The sequence below is a fragment of the Microcebus murinus genome, chromosome 22, assembly GCF_040939455.1.
Source record: "Microcebus murinus isolate Inina chromosome 22, M.murinus_Inina_mat1.0, whole genome shotgun sequence".
Classification (NCBI taxonomy): Eukaryota; Metazoa; Chordata; class Mammalia; order Primates; family Cheirogaleidae; genus Microcebus; species Microcebus murinus.
The window spans coordinates 6,019,642-6,036,372 of NC_134125.1; the positions used below are offsets into that span (position 1 = coordinate 6,019,642).

Sequence of the window (16,731 nt, forward strand, 5' to 3'; positions counted from 1 at the left end):
CTCGGCGCGGCGGGAGCGCCGGAGACAAGGGGACGGCGGAAGGGGCTGCGGGAGAGCCGGGGAGCGGGCTGCACTCGAGGGCCAACCCCACGGGGCTCTGGCAGAAGCAGTGAAAGAATTCGCGTTTTTTGAAAACGCCGCCGCTGGCGCCGCTGAGCTAAGGGGCCGGGCCGGCCGGTCTCCCAGCTGCAGAACTGCTCTTGCCCCGACGCCGGCACCGGGGCGGCTGCGGTGTCCGGGCGGGACGCGCTCCAGGTGCGCGGGACCCGCGGGTGCGGCCCCGCCGGCCCTTCCCGCACCCCACCCGGCTCCACGCCGGCCCTTCCCGCTCCCCGCCGGCCCTTGCCGCGCCCCCCCCGCCCCCCGGCCCTCCCCGCAGCCCCGCCGGCCCTTCCCGCACCCCCACCCGGCTCCACGCCGGCCCTCCCGCACCCCCACCCGGCTCCACGCCGGCCCTTCCCGCTCCCCGCCGGCCCTCCCGCACCCCACACAGCTCCCCGCCGACCCTTCCCGCTCCCCGCCGGCCCTTCCCGCGGCTGTCGGGCCGCTGCGGGCTTGGCGGGCGCACGGCCGCCGCAGGGGGGCGCGGGTCCCGGAGCTGCGCCTGCTCCTGGGCCGACAGGGACTCGCAGGGACTCGGTGCCCGACACGTGTGACGCGGGAAAGAGCCGAGGTCCGCTTCCTTCTTCGACCCGCGTGTCCAGAGGGCCGTTGGGGCCGACAGGGTCCGCGGTGGCCGAGCAAGGAGCGACGCCGCGAGGGAACCGCGCAGGCTGGCGGGAGCACGACGGGGGCTTCTGCCCCGCCGCGGACCGACCGCAGCCGAGCGCGGCGACCACCGCCGGGGGCCGGGGCGGGGCCGGGCAGCCGGGCGTCCTTCCCTCCCCGCGCGGGTGACACGGCCGCCCCACCGCGGCGCGACCCGCCCGCGGGACCTACCTGGGCGCCACGCCGGCCGGGCGCGGGCGGGGAGCAGCGCGGCGGAGCTGCCCCGCGCGCCCAGGTGCGGGATATAGGGCGGGCCGGGCGGGGCGGGGCGGGGCGGGGCGGGTCTCCCGCGCGGGACACGCCCCGGCACGGGCGCTGGGGGGTGGTGCGGGCCCCGCAGGTGCCGCCCGCCCGCAGGTGCCGCCCGCCCGCAGGTGCCGCCCGCCCGCAGGTGCCGCCCGCCCGCAGGTGCCGCCCGCCCGCCGGGCCTCCCCGGTGCACAAGCCCCCCGCGCCCCGCCCCCGGCCCCGCCGACCCCGGGCTTTGCGGGCCCCGCCGAGAAGGCCGCCCCTCCCCGCGCCGCCCCCCCAGCCGCGCGGACAGAGCGAGGCGCGTGCGCGGAGCCGCCTTTACTGCCCGGCTACATGGCGGACGCGCGCAGCGCCTCGCCGGCCGAGCGGCTCTGCACCAGCTGCACCTGCACCTCCACCGTCAGCGGCTCCGGGCAGTACTCGCTGTCGAACGCCGGGGGCGGGGGCCTTTCTGCAAAATGCAAACGCGAGCGGTGAGGCCGGCCGGCCAGACCCACAGCCCCGTCCGCCGTCCTCACTGCGGTCCGCCCGCCGTACCCGTGACAAGAAAACTAAATCGCAAGTATGTCATTTGATAAGTCGCACCTGTTGGAGTTGTGCGACGAACTAGCGGCTGTTTTTCTCGGAACACCGTTTTTACTGGAAAGAACACTGACTGTGGATGTTCAGACTTGGGAATTGGGAAGATATTTTTCTGAAACTCAAGTAATTCTGACACTTCAGGGAAAACTGAAAGTATTTCGATAAATAAATTTATAACTTTTGAGCTTTCAGCTGGAAATTGTAATTTTGGAACACTGCATCTGCCACCATGAATTTACCAGTTGTCCAGTACTTAAAAGACTTTTCTAATGAATAGGGATGGTGATATTAAAGTGATTTTTGGATAATGTATAAGGAATGTATTAACAGCTGTAAAATCTGCATAACTCGGACTGTAGTTTACAAATAACCAATGCATGTTATAAATCATGCATGATAAATATCCATTCAAAATGCCAAGCAGACCGATAGATTTTAATCTAACTTATGAAAAATTTCATTATGGATTCAGTTTTCACATTGTAACAACCGTTAAAAATGTCAAATTTGGTGTTATATTAAAGAATATCCTCAATTATTTGAAAGCCTATTAAAAAATACCCCCTCCTTTCCAATTATGTGTCTGCATGAGGTTGGATTTCCTTCATACACTGTAATCATCACAAGCAACTGACTACAGAAGTAGCTATAAAAATTCAGGTGTCTTCAATTAAGACCGACATTAAAGAGAATTACAAAAACAAACAAAAAAAAGATCATCTTATTCCCACAAACAAGTATGACAAGTCAGGTGTGCGTGTCATGCGTGCATGGCTCTTGGAAGTCCAGTCGTGTAAGTCCTCCAACTTTGTTCTTCTTTTTCAAAGTGTTTTGCCTATTTTAGGTCCTTTCCATGTGAATCTTAGAATAGGTTTGCTGATTTCTACTAAAATATTCTGCCAAGACTATGACTGAGATTATGTTGAGTCCGTAAATCAATTTGAGGAAAACCAACATCTTAACAAAATTGAACCTTCTAATCCACGTACATATGCATCTCTCCCTTTACAACATTTTACAGTTCTCAGTGAACAGGATTTCCACATCTTTTGTTGGATTTATCCCTATTTCAATGCTATTATAAATGGTATTTTAAAATTTCAATATCTGATTGTTCACTGCTAGTGTATAGACCTACAATTATTATTTTTTTGACACAGGGACTTGCTCTGTCACTCAGGCTGGAGTGCAATGGCTTGATGGTAGCTCACTGCAGCCTCAAACTCCTGAGCTTAAAGTGATCCTCCTGCCTCAGCCTCCCAAGTACATGGGGCTACAGGCACAGCCATCATGCCTGGATAATTTTTCTTATTTTTTTTTTTGGAAAGATAGGGCCTCATGATGTTGCCAGGGCTGCTCTCTAGCTTCTGGCCTCAAGAGATCCTCCTGCCTTGGCCTCCCGAAGTGCTGGGATTACAGGTGTTAGCCACCATGCCCTGCCTAATTTTAGACAGTTTCTATTGTTTCAAGTTCACTAAACTTTACTTCTGCATTGTCTAACTGCTGTTAATCCCATTGAATGTAACTGTCATGTGACATTGAAGTTTTCATCTCTAAAAGTTTGATTTATCTTCCATGTCATTACTTAACATGTTCAATCTTTCCTCTAGCTTCCTTTTTTTTTTTTTTTTGAGACAGAGTCTCACTATGTTACCCAAGCTAGAGTGCCATGGCGTCAGCCTAGCTCACAGCAACCTCAAACTACTGGGCTCAAGGGATCCTCCTGCCTCAGCCTCCCGAGTAGCTGGGACTACAGGCACGTGCCACCATGCCTGGCTCATTTTTTCTATATATTTTTAGTTGGCCAATTAATTTCTTTCTAGTTTTAGCAGAGACAGTGTCTTGTCCTTGCTCAGGCTGGTTTCGAACTCCTGACCTTGAGCAATCTGCCCGCCTCGGCCTCCCAGAGAGCTATCCTCTAGCTTCTTGAATATACAGAGTGCAATTTTAATTACTGTTTTAGTGTCCTTGTCCACTAATTCTATCATATATGTCATTTCTCAGTCAATTTTGATTGATCAATTCCATAGTGCCTTTTCTTGTTTTGCATTCCTAGCAATTTCTTATTGGATGGCAGACATTATGAATTTTAGCTTAAGTGGTGTCTCTTTTTGTGTTCTTACACATATTCTTGAGTTTTGTTCTAGGATTCAGTTAAGTGTGATCCTTTCCAGTCTTGTTCTCTCTTCCTGATCAAAATTGCTGGCGTTCCCCAGGGACTGTGCTGAAGCTTCCCACATGGCAAAGTAGGGCTGCGACCTGAAGCCGAGGCCTGTCACCTGGTGGCGGAGGACCCTGCGCTCTGAGACTCCCTTTCCCACCCACGTCATGACCCCCAAGGGCAACGTGGTCTGGGGGCTGCTGGGAAGACCCGGGGATGGACATGGCCTAAGGGTGGAAATGGCCCCGCCATGGGCCAGAACCGGGATTGTCCACCCTTCTGTTCCTTTGCCGCATCTGGGCTGCCCGCAGGGGCTCAATCGGTCACCACCGTCAGTGCTCACCTTTTCTGGCACCTTTCTTAAGCTTCTTCAAATCCTGAGAGAAAGAACCACAAAACGAGATCTTTACTAGAGCGGGGAGATGCTGGGGAGGGGAGTCTCTGGGGCCCCACCCCCTCCAAGGCCTCCGGCTGGTCCAGCGGGGTACGGGGTCTGCCTGTAAGGCGGGTGCCCGCCCCAGTCCCACGGAGGGTCCCTGCGTGTTCGACCCAGGGAAAGGCCCTGCCGGGCCAGCCTTCCTCCTCCCACAGCCCGGGCCTCACGGCCCTCCCTGGCCCAGCGAGGTTTCCGTGGGGAGGGCGAAGGCAGAGGCGGGGGCCATGGAGGGGCCCGCTGTACCCTGGCAAGTGTCAGCTTGTCGGAGTCCGCGGTGCGGATCACCCCAAAGTTGCACACTTTGGTCACCGTGGGCTCCCCCGAGAGCAGGGGCTCCAGGACCACCGAGCCGCTGCCCAGCACCTGCAGGATGGGCGGGTCCTGGCGGAGCTCCTTGGGAAGCTCTCTCTTCTTCTTGGGCATCTTCCGTTCCTGGGGATGAGGCCAGGGACGTGGGGCGGGTGGGCGAGGGCCCGCAGCTGGGCCGCCCACCCCTCTGCGGGGCCTGAGCACCTCGGGCCATCCCGGCTGCTACCTTGACAGGCTCCTTCTCCTCCTTCTTGGACTTGTACTTCCCCTTCTCTTTCTCCTTCCCTTTCTGCTCTTTCTCCCCTTTTCCTTTCTTGGCAGGTACGGGGATGTCGACAGTAGGCGGCACTAATGGCCAGGACAGGATCTAGGAACAGGAAAGCCACCCCAGGTGAGCAGAGGTGCGTTGGGGGCGAGGGGTGGCCCCGCCCACCATTCTGGAAAGGCGCAGAGAGGGGTGTAAGGGGCCGTGCCTGCAGAAAGGAAAGGGATGGGATGGCCCCGCGGGATCTGGAACCGGGCAAAGGGTGGGATGAGCCGGCCCTGCCTCCGCCCGCCCACCTTCTCCTCCACGATGGTCACAGTGGTCCCTGTCAGCAGGAAGGCCTTGAGCAACACCAGGTCCTTGAAGGTGTGCAGCATCTCGTAGTTGCAGGGAATGACGTCAGTCCAGGGCTTGCGCTCGGTGCTGAAGAGGACGGTCCTTGGGGAGGGGCATGAGACATGGGCGCCATCACCGGAAGCTGTGGCCAGGAACCAGGGACAAGGCTGTGAGGGGACCTCTGAGAAGACCTTGAGCATCAGAGCCCACGCACGGCATGAGACTGCGGACCCGGCCACCGCCCGACAGGGCAGAGGGACCAGAAGGCCAGGAGGGAAAGTGGGCGCAGAGGAGAAGGCAGAGAAACGCGAGGGAGAGTCCTTCCGGGGCGTGACGCGCCCTGCGCCTCGTGGAAACGAGACAGGACCGGAAGCTTAAAGCGGAGCTCAGCAGCGCGGCCGTAGAGGAGTAGAGACGCTACAAAGGGACGCCCTAGTGGCAGTCAGAATTCTACTGTGATATGTCCTGGGGCTTGACAAACCGAGTGTGGAAAGTCACCTGGCAGAGAAAGCAGGAAACCCAAAGAATCCATCTAAAAGAGAACAACAGGGACCGGAACAAACACCGCGCGCTTCCACTCACAGCCGCACCGGGAGCCGCCACATGCACAGACAGACAGCAGCGTGGCCCTGGGTGCCAGGCGCTGGGGCAGGGGTAGGACGGCGAGTGCTTAACGGGAACAGGGTTCAGTCTGGGAGGGTGGGGAGAGTTCTGGAGATGGACGATGTGATGGGGGCACACTGATGCGAATGTACCGGATGCCAGTAAACTGTACACTCAAAAAGGGCTAAAAAGGGGTGCAATTTTGTCATGCACATTCAACACACGCAGAGCTGAGGGCTGTCAGCGGTGAAGTCCAGGAATGTACTGGGGGATACTGATTTCCACATACTCAGTATCCAGCCTAGTTCCTGGCGTGCCTAGAGTGATAATCTGTGAATAAACAGATCGATCAATAAATGAATGAGTTATTTATGCCACTGGATTGTAAAGTATGGCAAAAGGCAACAAGTCCCGGAACAGCGAGCTACTGGGTCCCAGGTGGAAGCTGCCCCAGCCTGGCCGCGGACTGGAGCACAGACTGTGTACCCGGAGCAATGTCAGGTCGGGACACTGCGGTGACCTCGAAGCAGTGTTAAGCCTGGGAAGTATTTAATACATATTGATATACATACTTGATAATACATACTTGATCACAGCATGAAGAAGAATTAACAGTATATACTGTAACAAATTTAAAACATGCCCGAGTTCAACACTGATAAAAACCAGATGAAAATCAAATAACTCACTTATTCTAGCGCTGAGGAGGAAGGGCAGTGTAGTCACAGAGAAAGCTTGTGCTGCCGCGTCACAGCCGGCAGGGCCAGTGACACAACGGGGTCAGCCCAGGCTTACGAAGGATGCAAAAGAACTGAGCAAAACCAGTGCTCGAGGCGGAACATCGAAACGGGGAAAATGCATGAGACAATAAAACATATGTCATTTAGTAATAGGATACACAGTAAAACCTCAGATACAAGGTGAATAATTGTACTTTCCCAGGTTAAAGAAATTTTAGAACTTCCTGAATAAAAAAAAAACAAAACCACATTAAAAAAAAAACCCAAAACTAGTGATAACTGTACACTGTATATAAATGATACAGATATATAAAGGCTAACACTCAGAAATCTGCTGAAGAAGTGAGTAAGGGGAGGCGACACAATCTATCTGCACAACGTCACCTTCTTCACTGTAGTCGCTTCCCGGAACGTAACCCTGACCTCGTTACTCTTCTGCTTAAAACCTTCCAGCAGTTTCCCCTGGGGAGGAAGGAGGGTTTTTTTCTCCATCTACCTCTCCAGCCCTCTCTCCTGCCAACCCCCACCCTCCCTCCGTCACCTTCGAGCTTCTCTCTGCCGTTCCCTCCCACACGCGTGTGCCCGCCGGGGCCTCCCGAAGCGCCGGGATTACAGGTGGGAGCCACACGCCTGGCCAGAGGGTTCTTAAATAGGAACTTTCACACTGAAAACGTCCGTTCATCCAAAGACAGTGTTAAGAGAGTGGAAAAGCAAGCGAGAGAATGGGGAAGTTACCTGCCGAGCATAACACCGAGAAAGGCTTGTATCCAGAATGCACGGGGAAACCCCGCACATGAACGAGAAAAAGACGGACGAGCCAATAAAAAAGATGGGTGAGAAAGTCAGGAACGCCACAAAAGATGAAATCCAGATAGCCAATAAACATAGGAAGGCGTGTCCTAGGGCATTCATGATCAGGGAAAAGCACATTACAACCACCCTGAGATATAACATGCACCTACGGAGACAGGCCAGGCAGCAGGTGGGGGGCTGCTCCCCTTCGGAAGGCTGCTGGCAGCTGGCCCCTGGCGGCCTCTGGGAAGTGTGGTAAGGATCTTGCATGCCTCCAGAATCTTGAAAGATTCTGGGGGGTTCTCAGCATTCTCTCAGCTGGTAAGAGCGGCTCATCGCTTCTAGACCGTTTATACAAACAACATGTTTTATGCTGAACACCGGCTGTCCTTCCGGGAGGCAGGAATTTTGGTAGGTGCCTATATGACCGGCCCCCAGCAAAAACCCCCGACTCCTAGACTCGGGGAACTTTCCTGGCAGACACCGTACGAGTGTCGTCTCAAGTTGCGGGGGGAATTAATTAAATTAAGTGCATGCTGTGACACTCCACGGAGAGAGGGCTCTTGGAAGCTCGCGCCTGGTCTCCTCTGGACTTGGCCCATGCCCTTTCCCTGGCTGATCTTGCTCTGTGTGCTTTCAAGGTAATAAATCATAGCCGTGAGTATGACTACAGCTGGGTCCTGAGGGTCCCCCCAGCGCATTACTGAACCTGGGGGTGGTCCTGGAGACCCTGACGACACACTCAATAGAAAAGCTAACAGTGAAAGACTAACAAGTGTTAGCAAGAATGCGATGCAATTGGAATTCTCTTTTACTTTTTGTGAGAGGGTAAATTGGGACAACCACTTTGGGAAAATGTTTGGCAATATCTCCTAAAGCTGAACATATACATATATATTTTTTTTTACCACAATTATACATCAAAGAGAAAGAAGAATGTTCCTATGAACAGCAGGTTTACTCATTATAGCCCAAACCTGGAAACAAACCCAAAGTCCAACAGTAACAGAACGGACATAAAATGCAGTATATTCACACAATGGACTACTGCGCAGGAAGGAAACAGAATGACCTAATGCCACACACAACACGGGTGAATCTCATGAACAAAATTTTGAGCAAAAGAAACTGGACACAAAAAAGTACTGCATGAGGCCGGGCGCTGTGGCTCACACCTGTAATCCTAGCTCTTGGGAGGCCGAGGCGGGCGGATTGCTCAAGATCAGGAGTTCAAAACCAGCCTGAGCAAGAGCGAGACCCCGTCTCTACTATAAATAGAAAGAAATTAATTGGCCAACTGATATATATATAAAAAATTAGCCGGGCATGGTGGCGCATGCCTGTAGTCCCAGCTACTCGGGAGGCTGAGGCAGAAGGATCACTCAAGCCCAGGAGTTTGAGGTTGCTGTGAGCTAGGCTGAAGCCACGGCACTCACTCTAGCCTGGACAACAAAGCGAGACTCTGTCTCAAAAAAAAAAAAAAAAAAAAAAAGTACTGCATGGTTTTATCTATATAAAGTTTTAAGACAGGCAAAACTAGTTAATGGTGTTAGAAGACAGGAGAGATGACAGTGACCTTGGGGAGGAGCTGGGGGCTGGGACTGGGATGGAGCGTGGCCTTGGGGGGCTGCTATAATGTTCCACGTCTAGTCGGGCTGGTGCTTATGTAAGCGTTCTCACCACCGGGCTGTAAGATGCATACACTTCTCCATACACGTTACACTCAAATTATTTAAAAAAGAACAAGTATTTTGTCTATGCCATATGCAGAATCAGCAAATTTCAAATCAATACATAGAACCTGTCCATTTTATTGTAAAAAATAAATTATATAAATATGTGTATTCTACACATATGTCTGTTTAAGAAGAATTAGGGAATTACATACACAAAACTGTTAAGAGTAATTAATTCTATGAGATGAGTTGGATGGAGGGAGGGAAGGAAACTTTTATTTGCCAATTTACCTAACGTTTAAAGTGGTAGAATTATTGGGCAGACGCGGTGGCTCACGCCTGTAATCCTAGCACTCTGGGAAGCCGAGGCGGGGGCATTACTTGAGTTCGAGACCAGCCTGAGCAAGAGCAAGACCCTGTCTCTACTATAAATAGAAAGAAATTAGCCAAACAACTAAAACTAGAAAAAATTAGCCAGGCATGGTGGTGTGTGCCTGTAGTCCCAGCTACTTCGGAAGCTGAAGCAGGAGGATTGTTTGAGCCCAGGAGTTTGAGGTTGCTGTGAGCGTGGCTGACGCCACGGCACTCTAGCCCAGCCAACAGAGTGAGACTCTGTCTCAAAAAAAAAAAAACAAAAAACAAAAAACAAACCTATAAAAACTGACTGTAAGTTCCTGTAAAATTCCTCCTCATCAAAATTAATTCTTTAACAAATAAGATGTGTGATACATATGAAACCCATGAAATGGACCAGATGGGACTTATGAAAACCACAGTATATGGGTTGGAAGACCCTTACCACACTTTCTGTGCCCGAATACATCCATATGGATCAAAAAGCTAAACCGACAGGTTTTCAACCCCAAGGGCTGAGAGGAAAAGGGTGTCCATTTACCATTGCTCAGTTGACTCAAGACATTCAATCGTGCAGAAACCCTCGGCTGCTCAGGGAAATGGGGTTTAGCTGCACTTCCAGGCGGAGGCAGGACTGCAGGAGATGGGACCCAGCCCGGGCGCACCCGCGGGGCTCACAGCCCGGGGCCTCATGGGCTCCGCCGCGTGGCTCGGCCATCGGGACGGAAAGGCAGGCGGCTGTGCGGTCCCGGCGTGCTGGCACCCTAGTGACCCTACCACTTGCCCTGGCCATGTTCCCGTCCTTACCCTGGGGACGGGAGGAGCCGGGGATCTACACGAGGCCGCAACTTGGCCAGCTCTTCCGCGGAGTCCAAGGACCTCGGCACAGAGGCCGACTCGGGAGAGTCGTGGGTCGAGTCCGACTCTCCCGACTCGCCTGTCCCAGACTCTACGGACTCTTTGGCCTCCTCCATGAAGTCTTCTTCAGCAAATGCCTCCTCCACAAATAATTCCGGGCTGGGAGAAGGCTTGACGATCTGCGGGGAAGACACGGAAACACGTCCCAGGCTTCAGATGGCTCCGACGCCCTGGGACTGTCTCCGCAGCCACCGGCGTCTGCAGGAGCCCAAGGCACGAGCAGACGCACCAGCTCAGAAGCCAGGAAGTTTGAAAAAAAAAAAAGAGCTGGTCGTGCTTTTTCTGAAAGTTCTACGAGTGAACACAGCAGCAGGAACAGCTCCCGTGTCAGAGCGGGAGACGGGGATCATCACGCTGGTCCCGGTCAGATGGCGTCCTGGGCTTTCTTCTCATGTGGAGGGGGAAGGGAGGTGCTGGGGACATTGCAGGAGGGGGCTGGAAGTGAGGGGCCTCATGAAATTCTGGGCTGCCCCTCATGAGGCCAGGATCTCGAGGGGACAGAGGGCGTGTGCAGGTCGAGAATCCCTCTAGCTGCAAGAAAGGGGCCGAGCTGAAGCCAGGTCCCTGCTGCGAGCAGGGGCTCGAATGACAGCTCCACGTCACAGGTGTTCCTGGGCGCCAGGGAGCAGTTCTGCCTGCACAGGGACCTAGCACACCCACGCACGGAGCCACCCGTGCTCCAGGAGCAGCCCGGGCGCACCTCGGCCAGCACGCCCATGTACTCGTCCCCCACGACCTCCTCCTCTTCTATGAAATCGTAGGTCACGTAATAGTTGTAGCTGATGTAAGGGCCTTCGGGCTTTGGTTCTGAGTGGAAGACAGAGGTGTCCACGACCCCTCGGACATTCCCAATGGTCACCACAAGCTGCGCCTCACGTGCCAAGAAATCTGCAAGGAGGAATGGGCCGGACTGAGGGACCCGTGGGAGCAGGAGGCGGCGGGCAGACGCGGTCCCCCGCCCTCTCCCCCACGCAGGGCTGGGCCTTAGAGCTTGGCCGGCCGGGGTGCACATCCCAGCTCTGCCAAGTGAACAGGAGTGATGTGGGCTAAGTCACCACACCCCACTGAAGCCATGGGAGCGCTGACAGCTGCTTTGCAGGGATAGTTACAGACAGGGCTGCAGATCAAAAATCCACGCCATCTGAGCATGTGCCCAGCGCACTGCCGATGTCAACATTTTATCTCGCTGACCTTGAGGGCTCCAGTGCACCTTGTGGCATGGGCCACAAGGGGGTGATCTTAAGCCACCACGGAGGTGAAGAAATGGCTTGAAAAAACTGTCCCGGCCTCCCGACCTCTTCTGTCTCCAAATCCCAATCCCAGGGATCTACACCTGGGAGAAACTCTGACCCAGAAGAGAAGCTGGACCTGACCGGGGTCTGGGTCAAACGGGAGCTGCGGGGACAGAGGGCAGCATGCACCCCGAAGGGTGGGGAACGGCCAGGCAGAGGCTGGGGCATCCCGTGCCACCTCCTGCCTACACACTGGCACCCTCACCGCCACTGAGGCTGAGCCCCCGGAACTGATGCTTCTCGTTGGGGGACACGGTGATGTCGTCCAGCACGCAGAGCCGCAACAGGCTGTCGATGGTGAAGCCGCGGTAGTAGGGCACCAGCGCCAGCGGGTTCCCCTGCAGCACCAGCAGCCGCAGCTGCCTGAGGCTCCTGAGGTTGACCATCATGACCTGCAGGTCTGTCAGCTCGTTGAAGCTCAGGTCCAGAGAGACGAGCTTGGGCCTGGAGGGCGGCAGGAGGTGCGGGGTCAGGCAGCCAGGTGGGCGAGGGGCGGCGGTCCTGTGCCCAGGACGACAGCCGAGCCTGAGGACTCTGCCCACGCTCGGCCTGCCTCGTTCCACCCAGGACCCAGGTCAACCCTGGACTGGGAATAACCTCCCGGCTCTGCGTCACCACCGTCACCGTCCAGTAAGGCCGCCGCCCTCACAGTCCGCGCCACAGGACGGCCGTCGCAGCCTGCCTCTGCCCACCTTCACGCCGAGTGCGCCCGGGAGGGTCTCCGCAAATGCTTAGTGCCACCCCAGGCAGCAAGGCCGGGGAGGAGTGGGGCACCGTGGGGACAGGGAGGGGGGTCCTGCGGCTGCAGGGACAAGCCATCTGGACAGTGCTGGTCACAGCCAGAGCGGAACACGACCACAGGATGCTGCATCCGTGCCTGGCAAAGGGGGCTGGGAAGGGCTTCCCCGCTGCTGTGCGCTAGAGAGCAGACCGATGCCAGCCCTGAGGACAGACGCAAGGGCGCCTGGAGGGGCGCCTGTCAGCACGGTCGGTCGTTCCAACCGCCGCTCGGTTTCCCACTGGTTGAACCTGGGGACCTCGCCTCTCGTCCCCGGAGCAGAAGAGAAGGGGGCAGAAGGAAACCACGCTCAGAGAGGGGCCTTCCCCTCCATACCAGGTCCTCCCCCTGCAGGAGCAGGTACCGTTGGACCCCCAAGGGAGTGCCGCAGGGCCCTGGGTGGGGAGCGAGGTGGTTTGACCTGCGCTGCCTGCAGTCGCGGCCGTGAGGAAGGAAGCAGCGCCCTGCCCTGCGCGGCCGTCGGGCCTGGCACAGCTGCCTTCGCTCTGCGCGGCCTTCCTGGCCCAGCTGCCCTGACGGCCTTTCCTGGGTGGCCTCTGACCCCCTCACACTTCTCAGAGCCAGGATTTTAAGTTTTCTGCGGCTCACCCGCCAAGGGACAACGTCAAACATCAATAACCAGGAGGCGACTGTTGTGTACAACTCGAGACACTGGCTCTTCAATAACGACGGCGCGTCCCGAGTAACAGAGGGTTCTGTCTGTCTCCAGGGCAGTGGTTCTCGGCTTGGGGCGATGTCGCCTCTCATGGGACCTTAGGTACCATCTGGGGACACTTTTGATTGTCACAACGAGTGGGGAGCTGCTCCTGGCACCCACTGGGCAGAGGCCAGGGACACTGCTAACATCCTGCCGTGCACAGGACAGTCCCCACAACAAAGGACGGTCAGGCCCAAAGGGCAACAGAGCCCGTGTTGAGAGACCCTGCCCTAAAGTATGCCACCAACGCCAAGAGCCTGACTCACTCCCACTGCCCCTTAGGATCCCTCCCGGGCTTCAGTGGGAAGGGCCAGAGAAATGAACGCCTGGGCCGGAGCTGGCAGCCAGCAGGGAGTCAAAGGAAGAGCAAAGTTGAGTTCTCCAAGCCCCCCGGGGCAGAATCGCCCACACCTGACGCTGAATCTCTCCCTCCCTCTCTCCCTTTGGGGTCCCGAGTTACCAGTGACTGGAGGTGAGGTGCTGACTTTCCGAAGGGCCGCGGAGTTTGTTGTGGCCCAAGCCCAAGTGCTGCAGGTTCGGGGGCGGGTGAGCGCACAGACACTCCAGGCTGCTGATCAGGTTGCCGTAGAGCTCCAGCACCTGGAGGCCACGGGACAGCCACAGCAAGGTGCTAAGTCAGCACTGACGGTTAGGGCCCTTCCTTCTGCCCTGGGAAACTCAGAAGCGGAATCACAAGGTGTTCATGTCCCGCCTCCCTGGGCCCAGCTGGGCTCCCTTTTGAAAATCCAGGAAGAAAATATTCCTGCAGGTCTTGGGAAGTTTCCTTTCCTTTTGTGAAAGAATCTTCAGATTCTGGAAAGGGGGTGACGTTGGGGTGGGTGGGAGTTGAGATGCATGACACTTTGGCACCTTCTCAGCTCATGGGAACATGTTTCTGTGAAAGCCAAAGGGACCCCGGATGGAATAAGGAATAAACCCAGAGATAACCGAGAATCCTTCCTCTCCCCGCTCGTAGCTCTCACCCAAGGCCTCAACTCAAAGGCCTGGGTTTTTCTTGAGCCGTGGCACACAGCCACACCCAGGAGTCCCTTCTGCCACTAAGGTAACCATTCTCAGCCTCTAGTTTAAAATTAAGACCATTTTGATATGCTCGGCTGAAGACTCAGTAAAACCCGGCTTACCCTTTTTAATCTATCTCTACTGGGATAAAATATATATAACAGAACATTTGCCATGTTAACCATTTTTAAGTGTCTAATTCAATGGCATTAATTATATTCATAGTTCACCCGTGTTATAGCATGCACTGGTACTTCATCCCTTTTATGAGTGAATAATGCCTTACTGTAGGGATATACCACATTTCTTTTGTTTATTCATCTGTTTACAGACACTTGGGTCGTTTGCACCTTTGGCTGTGGACACTACTGTGCAAGGATTCTGTCTTCAATCCTTTTGGGCGTATAACGAGGAATGGAACTGCTGGGTCACATGGTGATTCTACGTTTAACTTTTTGAGGAACGTGGCCTATATTTTAAAAGCCTGGAGCTGGGCCTTAGCACACAGCTGCCCCGGCCAAACCCGGTAGGTGGTGAGGGGCAGCCCTGGCTCAAAGCTCCTAAACAGACCCAGGGCTCCTTCACCTTGAGCGTTGGGGGCAGGTTGGCAGCATTGACCTCCTTGATTCGATTGGCGCTCAGAACCAACTCCTCCAGCTTTAGAAACTTCAGGAGGTCTTTGTCCACATGGCTCACCTGGCGGAGAAGGCAAGGAAGCTAAGCGGTAGTGGGCAGGACAGCACTGCAGCAGAAGGCAAGGCTACCTTAGGAAAACCACAGCTCGTCCGCTCGCAGGGTCACCTCCCAGTGCTCCCTCCTCTCTAAACCATTCCCGCATCATTCCACCAGGGTTCAAGGGCCTCGTCCACCCCTCACCCCTCCACTGCCTGGAGGTGGTGTCTGAATGCCAGGTCAGCTCCTGTGCCCAAGAATCCTCAGTTCTCTGTGGCCTCCAAGACACTGAGGCCCTTCCTAGCTGGGCCCCTATTCTCTAGGGTGACCCACTGTGCCAGATGGCCCTGGATGGAGGGGGTTCCTGGGACGTAACACCTTCAGCGCTAGAACTGAGAAAGCGCCAGGCAGAGCGGGACAAGTCAGTCACCCCACTCATCTGCTAACTACCATGTAATCGCCCAGTTTCTCTGGAAAAAGAAAGCAAAGCAAAGGCTCGGGAAGCCTGAGACTAAGTTTCCACACAATGTTGGGCTCTGTTACTAGTCTAGGCAAAGGTGGCTTTTTAGCGACAGAAATGAATACAGTTAGCAGTTTGCCAGCCCTGCGCGACCTGGGGCCCTCACAGTTCAAATGAAGTGGAACTGAAATGGCCCCTCCACAAGGCCTTTGCTGGGACCCAGGAGGTCAACTGCAGGTCCGCCAGGAACGAGCCGTGTGAGATGCACAGTGGAGGAAGATCCACGGCAAAGAATGACCAGCAGCTGGCCCTGCGTGGGGACAAGCTGACGACATTAATTCGACAGAGGACAGACTGGCCTTGGTATCAGCCCCCGACGCAGGTCCCCAGAGGCGCTGCAGAGAAGGGCGCCCACCTGCACCCTCCCTCAGGACAGCGGCCACCCTAACACCAACCCCACAAGCCGCTGTGGCGCTCACTTCCTTGTCCACCACCCGCAGGGAGCGGAAGTAGGAGTAGAAGAAGGAGTCCTTGAGCATCAGTGGGTTCCGGATGGCCAGTTCTCGCAGAAAACGGTCCTCCGCACTCGAGTCCTGCAGCAGCGCCCAGGGCGAGTGGGGGCTGCGGACCAGGCCCAGCAGGGCCTCCACCGTCTCCTCCCCGGGGCTCACTGTGTCCTCCTCTCTGGGGATCAGCTCCCTCCATGTTCGCCAAGTTCGCGGGAGAAAGCGCGACTTGTTCTGCAGGGGCAGAGACAGAGAACGTCCCAGCTGTGACACAGCCCTCTGAAGGATCCGAATCTCTTAAGATCCAACGGGGTCGTTCTCGGTTGCCCTTTGGGCCTGGTCGTCCTTTGTTGTGGGGACTGTCCCGTGCACTGCAGGACAGTTAGCAGCATCCCTGGCCTCTACTCCGCAGACGCCACTAGCAGCTGCCCCACTGGTTGTGACTATCAAAGATGCCCCCAGATGGCACCTAAGGTCCCACAAGAGGCAAAGTCGCCCCAAGTTGAGAACCCCCCAGGTCTCCGCTGCAGAGATGGCCAGACCCAAACTTCCTCTCAGCCCCTGGGTCTGAGTCCCCGCCGCGCCCCAGACAGTCCCCTCAGGCCCAGCAGCTCCCAGCCAGGCCTGGGCCGGGTCCTTCCCTCGGCCTGTCCGGCCCGCCCAGGCCTGGCCGCGGCGCCCCCGGCCGCGCCGCACCCAGCTGCCGGTGCCGCACGGGAACTCGTGCAGACACAGCTTCCGCAGGTGCTGGCGCACCGCCGCGCTCACGGTGCCCGGGTGGGTCCGGTGCCCGCTTGAATGCCGCGCCGACATGCTCGCCCCTGCGTTGCTAGGCAACCGCCAGGACGCGGCGGCGCCGGGCGGGCGCGTTCTCGAACCGCGGGGGCGCGCGACCACCTGGGCGCTGCCGAATCCCGGGCTGCTGGGGGAGCGCCGGGTTTCCCTGGAGGAAAAGCCCTCCCAGGCCGGGGGAGACAGACCCCGGCTCAGCCCCAGACCACCGGGGCTTCCTCTTCTGACCTAACCTGTAAAAATGGGATAATAATCCCTGACCCCACCAGACTGGTGGCTTTAAGTGCTGCCGTTTCCTGCAG

At 56.2% G+C, this 16,731-nt stretch overlaps 1 protein-coding gene across 1 annotated transcript; it reads right to left on the bottom strand.

Annotated features, from left to right (window-relative positions):
• Positions 1-1,329: 1,329 nt before the first annotated feature.
• On the bottom strand, positions 1,330-16,497 carry LRRC43 (leucine rich repeat containing 43). The gene is made up of 12 exons (XM_020283167.2): positions 16,334-16,497; positions 15,611-15,871; positions 14,585-14,695; positions 13,440-13,579; positions 11,689-11,927; positions 10,892-11,079; positions 10,081-10,310; positions 5,069-5,210; positions 4,734-4,874; positions 4,442-4,630; positions 4,106-4,139; positions 1,330-1,470 (listed from the first exon to the last, which is right to left on the bottom strand). Exons 1-12 carry the CDS (start codon positions 16,448-16,450, stop codon positions 1,349-1,351), a joined length of 1,914 nt encoding a protein of 637 aa, XP_020138756.2. The 5' UTR covers positions 16,451-16,497; the 3' UTR covers positions 1,330-1,348.
• Between the last annotated feature and the right edge of the window lie 234 nt (positions 16,498-16,731).

Coding starts and splice junctions, on each gene's coding strand:
- LRRC43 (XM_020283167.2), bottom strand. CDS start 16,450: ATGTCGGCGCGGCATTCAAGCGGGCACCGGACCCACCCGGGCACCGTG. Junction 14,696..15,610: donor TGCGGGTGGTGGACAAGGAA/GTGAGCGCCACA, acceptor CTTCTCCGCCAG/GTGAGCCATGTGGACAAAGA. Junction 11,928..13,439: donor CACCTCACCTCCAGTCACTG/GTAACTCGGGAC, acceptor GCCGCCCTCCAG/GCCCAAGCTCGTCTCTCTGG.